Source organism: Oncorhynchus masou, chromosome 29 (assembly GCF_036934945.1).
Source record: "Oncorhynchus masou masou isolate Uvic2021 chromosome 29, UVic_Omas_1.1, whole genome shotgun sequence".
NCBI classification, from domain to species: Eukaryota; Metazoa; Chordata; class Actinopteri; order Salmoniformes; family Salmonidae; genus Oncorhynchus; species Oncorhynchus masou.
The window spans coordinates 65929063-65937043 of NC_088240.1; the positions used below are offsets into that span (position 1 = coordinate 65929063).

General features: G+C 42.9%; 1 protein-coding gene across 3 annotated transcripts; it reads left to right on the forward strand.

Moving 5' to 3' along the window:
- The first annotated feature begins 132 nt into the window (after nucleotides 1-132).
- LOC135520321 (zinc transporter ZIP1-like) lies at nucleotides 133-7764 on the forward strand. Of its 3 annotated transcripts, XM_064945770.1 has the most exons (4): nucleotides 133-456; nucleotides 638-859; nucleotides 5503-5796; nucleotides 6498-7764. In XM_064945770.1, the coding sequence occupies exons 3-4, from the start codon at nucleotides 5604-5606 to the stop codon at nucleotides 6881-6883; spliced, it is 579 nt and encodes a 192-aa protein (XP_064801842.1). In that variant the 5' UTR covers nucleotides 133-456; nucleotides 638-859; nucleotides 5503-5603; the 3' UTR covers nucleotides 6884-7764. The 3 variants fall into 3 exon arrangements, with proteins under 3 accessions (XP_064801842.1, XP_064801844.1, XP_064801843.1); XM_064945772.1 differs by lacking the exon at nucleotides 5503-5796; XM_064945771.1 differs by lacking the exons at nucleotides 133-456; nucleotides 638-859 and having other exon boundaries at nucleotides 3789-5796.
- The last annotated feature ends 217 nt before the right edge of the window (nucleotides 7765-7981 follow it).

Genomic DNA, 7981 nt, shown 5'->3' on the forward strand with positions numbered 1-7981 from the left:
TGTCTCTTTTATAAATCAGTACATTTACACCGACGTTGTGCAGTTCATAATCGTCAAATAACCCCGAAGTCCCTCCCACTTTACGCATTTGATTGGCCAGGGCAATTTACCAATAAAAAAACTGAAGAGGGTGTGAATACTTTGGAGGCAAACTGTAGCAGTGTGTTAGAGATGATACTGGACATACTGGAAAGGATCCGTTACAGTATCGTATTGAGTTCTGAAGTAAGCAAAGGCCTATACTTTTGCCAACATTCTCTATTGAGGCGTTTTTGCAGTAGGACAGTTAAGAGCAAAATCAGGGGATCATGGCAAAATCTAAAAGTGCGTCACACCATCTGGAGTTCTGACTTTGAACAGGTCATGGATATCTCAAAGCAGTTTTGATGGTTTGGACTACATGCCTGGCACATCAATGATGGCTGGAAGAGCCTTGCAAAAATGGATAGCAGGGTGGTAAGTCAATCTTTGTATGTGCGCACTGCTCTCTTTGCACTTATCTATTTACAATAGACACGGATCTTTTTGTCTCACTATTCTTTGTAGTTGATTGACTGATCAACAATGGAAAAGGCAGCCAAATATTGCGATCTTGAATGCAACTTCGTGAAATTGTATCATTCCCTTTACCCTGTAGGTGGCGTTAAAGTCTGTCCTGCTGGTGGAAGTTGGGGAGACCATTTGGGTGCAAGCGCTGTGGGTGACTCCTCGTGTGCTTGGCCAGGGAATTACTGGTGCCATCCAGAGACATGTGACAGAGTATGCCTGCAGTCACTTTCCACAGCTCACTTGCCCGAAAACTGTGCCCAGGACATGACCCATCATCTGAAAAACGGTCTATCGCCTGTTGGCCAAAGAGGTAGGTAGGTCTACATAGCTTGCATGCCAGTGTGGTTTTTATTGAGCAGGGATGTGCACAACTGCACTCCTTGATGGCCACAGTTCTGAGGTCCAGTCATTTGACATAGAACATTCTCTAGTTGTGTTATTTATAATTATATGTATGGACATGCAGCATGCAATGTATCTTGAGCTGAAATAGCCTACTCTCTTCAATCACCTATTATGTCTGTGTTAGGGAATTATTTCTTTGTGTTGTGAGGTAGGTGACATAGGATCTTTCGTTGAGGAACTACAACAGAGACTCGACCGAAAGTACAAGGCTGAGACCTTTAACCCAGTGACCCTGAGCAAAGCAGGCAGAAGAAGCAGTGCTGAGCACACGTGGTTGAAAACCTCTCTGTTGTGTGGCACCATTATCAATGACAGGGAGCCACTGAAGCTAATGGAGGCTAATATGGAAGTGCTTCGCAGGAGGGGGCTGAACTGGGTAGCAGACTGCCCACTCAGGCCCAATGTCTCTGCACCATAACCAGTGCCCTTTTAAACATCAACATTTTTGATCACAGCCTTGATTCAGTCTGTGCTCTGTTCCTGGCACAGCTTCGAAACCCACTCTGATGCTTGGTACTTACAGTACCAGTCAGAAGTTTGGAAACACCTACTCATTCAAGGGTTTTTCTTTATTTTCACTATTTTCTATATTGTAGAATAATAGTGAAGACCTAAAAACTACGAAATAACACACATACTATGCGTCTCACAAAGACACGGCAGTTGGAACCAAAAATCTCACATTTGGACTCAACAGACCAAAGGACAGATTTCTACCGGTCTAATGTCCATTACTCATGTTTCTTGGCCCAAGCAAATCTCTTCTTCTTATTGGTGTCTTTTTAGTACTGGTTTCTTTGCAGCAATTGGACCATTAAGACCTGATTCACGCAGTCTTCTCGGAACAGTTGCTGTTTTTGTTACTTGGACTCTGTGAAGCATTTCTTTTTTGGGCTGCAATTTCTAAGGCTGGTAACTCTAATGAACTTATCCTTTCGTCTTTCTTTCCTGTGGCAGTCCTCATGAGAGCCAGTTTCATCATAGCACTTGATGGTTTTTGCGACTGCACTTGAAGAAACTTTAAAAGTTCTTGAAATTTTCAGATTGACTGATCTTCATGTCTTAAAGTAATGCTGGACTGTCGTTTCTCTTTGCTTATTTGAGCTGTACTTCAAATCAAATTTTATTTGTCACATACACATGGTTAGCAGATGTTAATGCGAGTGTAGCGAAATGCTTGTGCTTCTAGTTCCGACAATGCAGTAATAACCAACAAGTAATCTAACTAACAATTCCTAAACTACTGTCTTATACACAGTGTAAGGGGATAAAGAATATGTACATAAGGATATATGAATGAGTGATGGTACAGAGCAGCATAGGCAAGATACAGTAGATGGTATCGAGTACAGTATATACATATAAGATGAGTATGTAAACAAAGTGGCATAGTTAAAGTGGCTAGTGATACATGTATTACATAAGGATGCAGTCGATGATATAGAGTACAGTATATACGTATGCATATGAGAAGAATAATGTAGGGTAAGTAACATTATATAAGGTAGCATTGTCTAAAGTGGCAAGTGATATATTTACATAATTTCCCATCAATTCCCATTATTAAAGTGGCTGGAGTTGAGTCAGTGTCAGTGTGTTGGCAGCAGCCACTCAATGTTAGTGGTGGCTGTTTAACAGTCTGATGGCCTTGAGATAGAAGCTGTTTTTCAGTCTCTCGGTCCCAGCTTTGATGCACCTGTACTGACCTCGCCTTCTGGATGATAGCGGGGTGAACAGGCAGTGGCTCGGGTGGTTGATGTCCTTGATGATCTTTATGGCCTTCCTGTAACATCGGGTGGTGTAGGTGTCCTGGAGGGCAGGTAGTTTGCCCCCGGTGATGCGTTGTGCAGACCTCACTACCCTCTGGAGAGCCTTACGGTTGAGGGCGGAGCAGTTGCCGTACCAGGCGGTGATACAGCCCGCCAGGATGCTCTCGATTGTGCATCTGTAGAAGTTTGTGAGTGCTTTTGGTGACAAGCCAAATTTCTTCAGCCTCCTGAGGTTGAAGAGGCGCTGCTGCGCCTTCTTCACGATGCTGTCTGTGTGAGTGGACCAATTCAGTTTGTCTGTGATGTGTATGCCGAGGAACTTAAAACTTGCTACTCTCTCCACTACTGTTCCATCGATGTGGATAGGGGGGTGTTCCCTCTGCTGTTTCCTGAAGTCCACAATCATCTCCTTAGTTTTGTTGACGTTGAGTGTGAGGTTATTTTCCTGACACCACACTCCGAGGGCCCTCACCTCCTCCCTGTAGGCTGTCTCGTCGTTGTTGGTAATCAAGCCTACCACTGTTGTGTCGTCCGCAAACTTGATGATTGAGTTGGAGGCGTGCGTGGCCACGCAGTCGTGGGTGAACAGGGAGTACAGGAGAGGGCTCAGAACGCACCCTTGTGGGGCCCCAGTGTTGAGGATCAGCGGGGAGGAGATGTTGTTACCTACCCTCACCACCTGGGGGCGGCCAGTCAGGAAGTCCAGTACCCAGTTGCACAGGGCGGGGTCGAGACCCAGGGTCTCGAGCTTGATGACGAGCTTGGAGGGTACTATGGTGTTGAATGCCGAGCTGTAGTCGATGAACAGCATTCTCACATAGGTATTCCTCTTGTCCAGATGGGTTAGGGCAGTGTGCAGTGTGGTTGAGATTGCATCGTCTGTGGACCTATTTGGGCGGTAAGCAAATTGGAGTGGGTCTAGGGTGTCAGGTAGGGTGGAGGTGATATGGTCCTTGACTAGTCTCTCAAAGCACTTCATGATGACGGAAGTGAGTGCTACGGGGCGGTAGTCGTTTAGCTCAGTTACCTTAGCTTTCTTGGGAACAGGAACAATGGTGGCCCTCTTGAAGCATGTGGGAACAGCAGACTGGTATAGGGATTGATTGAATATGTCCGTAAACACACCAGCCAGCTGGTCTGCGCATGCTCTGAGGGCGCGGCTGGGGATGCCGTCTGGGCCTGCAGCCTTGCGAGGGTTAACACGTTTAAATGTTTTACTCACCTCGGCTGCAGTGAAGGAGAGACCGCATGTTTCCGTTGCAGGCCGTGTCAGTGGCACTGTATTGTCTTCAAAGCGGGCAAAAAAGTTATTTAGTCTGCCTGGGAGCAAGACATCCTGCTCCGTGACTGGGCTGGATTTCTTCCTGTAGTCCGTGATTGACTGTAGACCCTGCCACATGCCTCTTGTGTCTGAGCCGTTGAATTGAGATTCTACTTTGTCTCTGTACTGACGCTTAGCTTGTTTGATAGCCTTACGGAGGGAATAGCTGCACTGTTTGTATTCAGTCATGTTACTAGACACCTTGCCCTGATTGAAAGCAGTGGTTCGCGCTTTCAGTTTCACGTGAATGCTGCCATCAATCCACGGTTTCTGGTTAGGGAATGTTTTAATCGTTGCTATGGGAACGACATCTTCAACACACGTTCTAATGAACTCGCACACCGAATCAGCGTATTTGTCAATGTTGTTGTCTGACGCAATACGAAACATGTCCCAGTCCACGTGATGGAAGCAGTCTTGGAGTGTGGAGTCAGCTTGGTCGGACCAGCGTTGGACAGACCTCAGCGTGGGAGCTTCTTTTTTAAATTTTTGTCTGTAGGCAGGTATCAGCAAAATGGAGTCGTGGTCAGCTTTTCCGAAAGGGGGGCAGGGCAGGGCCTTATATGTGTCGCTGAAGTTAGAGTAACAGTGATCCAAGGTTTTTCCACCCCTGGTTGCGCAATCGATATGCTGATAAAATTTAGGGAGTCTTGTTTTCAGATTAGCCTTGTTAAAATCTCCAGCAACAATGAATGCAGCCTCCGGATAAATGGTTTCCAGTTTGCAAAGAGTTAAATAAAGTTTGTTCAGAGCCATCGATGTGTCTGCTTGGGGGGGATATATACGGCTGTGATTATAATCGAAGAGAATTCTCTTGGTAGATAATGATGAAACAGTGATATGCCCCTCCCTCGAGGTCTTCCCAGCCTCATTCTGATCAGCTGACTCATCACTTCCCATACTGAGTGCAATTTTTTGGAATAGCAGTAATGTAATTTTGCTGCCTTTTTCCCACTTCTTAAGTCTGTGCCAATACAAGCTGCTCACCAAGGCTGTCCTTTTATGAGATAATACGATAGAAGGTAATACATTATTTATAGCTTGCGATTTGTAATGTGAGAGATGCCATAGGCAGAAAGCTATACGTTTAGTCAAATTGTTGAAAACTTTTGATGAAATAGCTAGTTAAAACTTTCTAACCAGCTATACATGATATTATCACAGGCCCAGTAAAGCATTGTGTAATGTTATCTGATGTAAATCAGTCACATGCTTTCTATGCCCCCCTTTCCTACACTAACTTTACATTCCAGATCATTTCACATAGTGTATCTGGGAATTCATATTATTTGTTTGCCAAGATCCTAGAGCAGATGTTACAATGTGACATTTTCACAGATGTCTCTCACCCTAAACCATGGGCACTATGAAAATGTATGCAATAAATGTAAAACTGTGTTTATTTTTATTGACTTGATTTGAATGTAGGCAAATGTTCCTCAAACTTCTCTGGTGTAGGTGGTCTCCCCTCCCCATTCAACTGTAAGCCAATGGAGGGTGTCTGAGAGCTACACTTTGCTGTTTCACTCAGACTTGAGAGAGAAGCAGGTTGTGCAGATATGGCTCTCAGAAAAGGATCTTCTTCTGTTGCCCTCTCTGGGTGGTCATCTGAAGTGCAGATGAACCCAGCTGATGTCCCTGGCCTAGAGGTAAAGCTGGGAGCATTGGTTGTTCTTTTCTCCATCACACTGGTTTGTGGCTTTGCCCCTTTGTGCTTAGTCATGGGGGCAGGGAGGTGCAATGTAGACCCAGGTAAGTGGCACTTTAGATCAAAATTCATTTAGAGAATGTGACTTAGGGAAAGCCATTTGTATTAAATCACTTTTTGACAGCACCCCTTTTCAATTGAATAAAACCTTCCTTACATATTTTCCCATTGTAAAAGTGCTCAGAAAGTTACTTTTTGGACCTGAATGCCAAAATAGTCAAAAGATAAAGTCCTCAAAGTTGACCTATTTTGCATACACACCATACCATGAGACATATCTCTTCATCACTGGAAAATATAAACAGTTGAGATTTATATATTTAAAAGCTTATGAACAGGGTTTTAATATTATTTCATAATTTCTTTAAAAATATGTTTTTTGAATTTAAAAAAACTTTTTCTTAAATGTCAATTACACACAATGTTGACTTGTATGGGAATATCAGTTGTTTCATATTATACTGTCAATTATCCATAGGAAACCTATTGAAATCAATTAAAATGTCAATGGTGTACCAGCTAAATTGGAGAGGTCTGAAGGGATAGGTCCATTCTATGAATTATATTTCTTTGATTAAAATGACACCCACCCTGTATTCAAGAGCATGTTGTGTTTCAAGATACTTCCACCACTCCCATGGTAGGGAGGAACTATGGGGAGAGGATTCCCACTTTCATGTGGACTTTAACTCTACCTCGGCCATCCGGGCCTTCATTCTAGTATTTTCTTTATCTCTGCACTCAGTGTTCGAGGGCCTGGCTGTGGGGTTACAGGAGGACAGTCAAGAGGTGCCGGAGATCTGTGTTGCTCTACTCCTCCACAAGAGCATCATCTGTTTCAGTCTAGCCCTAAAGCTGGCCCAGGGCAAGCTGCGGCAGGCAGCCGTGGTAGGTTGCCTCCTGCTCTTTGCTCTCATGTCCCCGTTGGGCATTGCCGTCACCAAGACCAAGTCGTCCCCCCAATACCAGCTAGCCAGGTCCATCTTAGAAGGCCTGGCGTCTGGCACCTTTATGTATATCGCCTTCATGGAGATCCTGCTCCATGAGCTAAGCTCCCCGCAGAACCCCAAGGTGGCCATGATTCTCACTGGTTTCGCAGTGGTCACTGGGGTGCTGTTCATCAAAATGTAAATATTCTTTAGATCAATCCTTAGGGTCTGATTCTATGAAAAACTGACAACCCTTCTGGGATATAATACAAAAACAAATTTCCTTTTGCGCCGTGAGAATGCAATTTGGACTGATAAGCATAAAACAATGTTTACAGCATGAGACCAAAAGATACTCAACTGTATCATTAATTCAAACATGTTCCTTAAGGTGCAGGGAGAATGCTGGTTACACTGGAAACTTTTGATACAGTAGAGGTCTTTTAGTTTTATTATGTAGATGAATGTTATTCATTCAGAATTCTTTTAAAGGGATATATGCTAATCCAGCCATGCTTTTAAATTATCATCATAACATTTTCTATTTTAGATATTTGAAAATGTTAATGTATCTATATTTTTTACATAAACAATGACATACTTCACAAACAGCTTTCTGTATACTGTGATGATGTGGTCAAAATTACCGAATTAAAAAAAGGAAATATTAGCACTTTTGAGTAATTTATAACTCCTGGATTGATATTATAGCAATCCTAATGTTGTTTTGGCTGTGACATCTGACTAGCAGTGTCCTGAATTGTACACAGAACATTTGTTTGTTCAGTAGTATGACTGCCTAGCCCCTGCATAAACATAATAAGAGCATATACAGCTGGCTATTACTTTAAATCCTTAAAAAGCTAAATGGGGTGTTTGCTCTTTGTCAGAGCCTTACATTGAGATCAACATATAGGCCCTTATTTCACTGCCATGTGGTGAGAAAGCTTTGAGATATAGTCCTCTATTTTGTAAAACTTGAGTTTGAATAATTGAAATGGCTGCTCTTGTTTTTATGTTCACTTTTAAACCAGGACTTGTTTATCTGTACCTGGTTGACTGATTAAAAGTAATCTGAAATCATTTTCAACATGTTGCCTAGTTATTTTTCCCCTGGAGAGTGATAGGATTTGTGATGAGTATGATAGTGATCAGACAACCAGTGTGGCGGTGTATTTTACGACTGAATAATCTTGTTTATATGCAGCCCTTTTATTTGAGGAAACCAACCAATACAATAGTTAACGTTTTTTTAATCAATATCCAAAATATCCATTATACAGAACTGTAATTTCTGTAT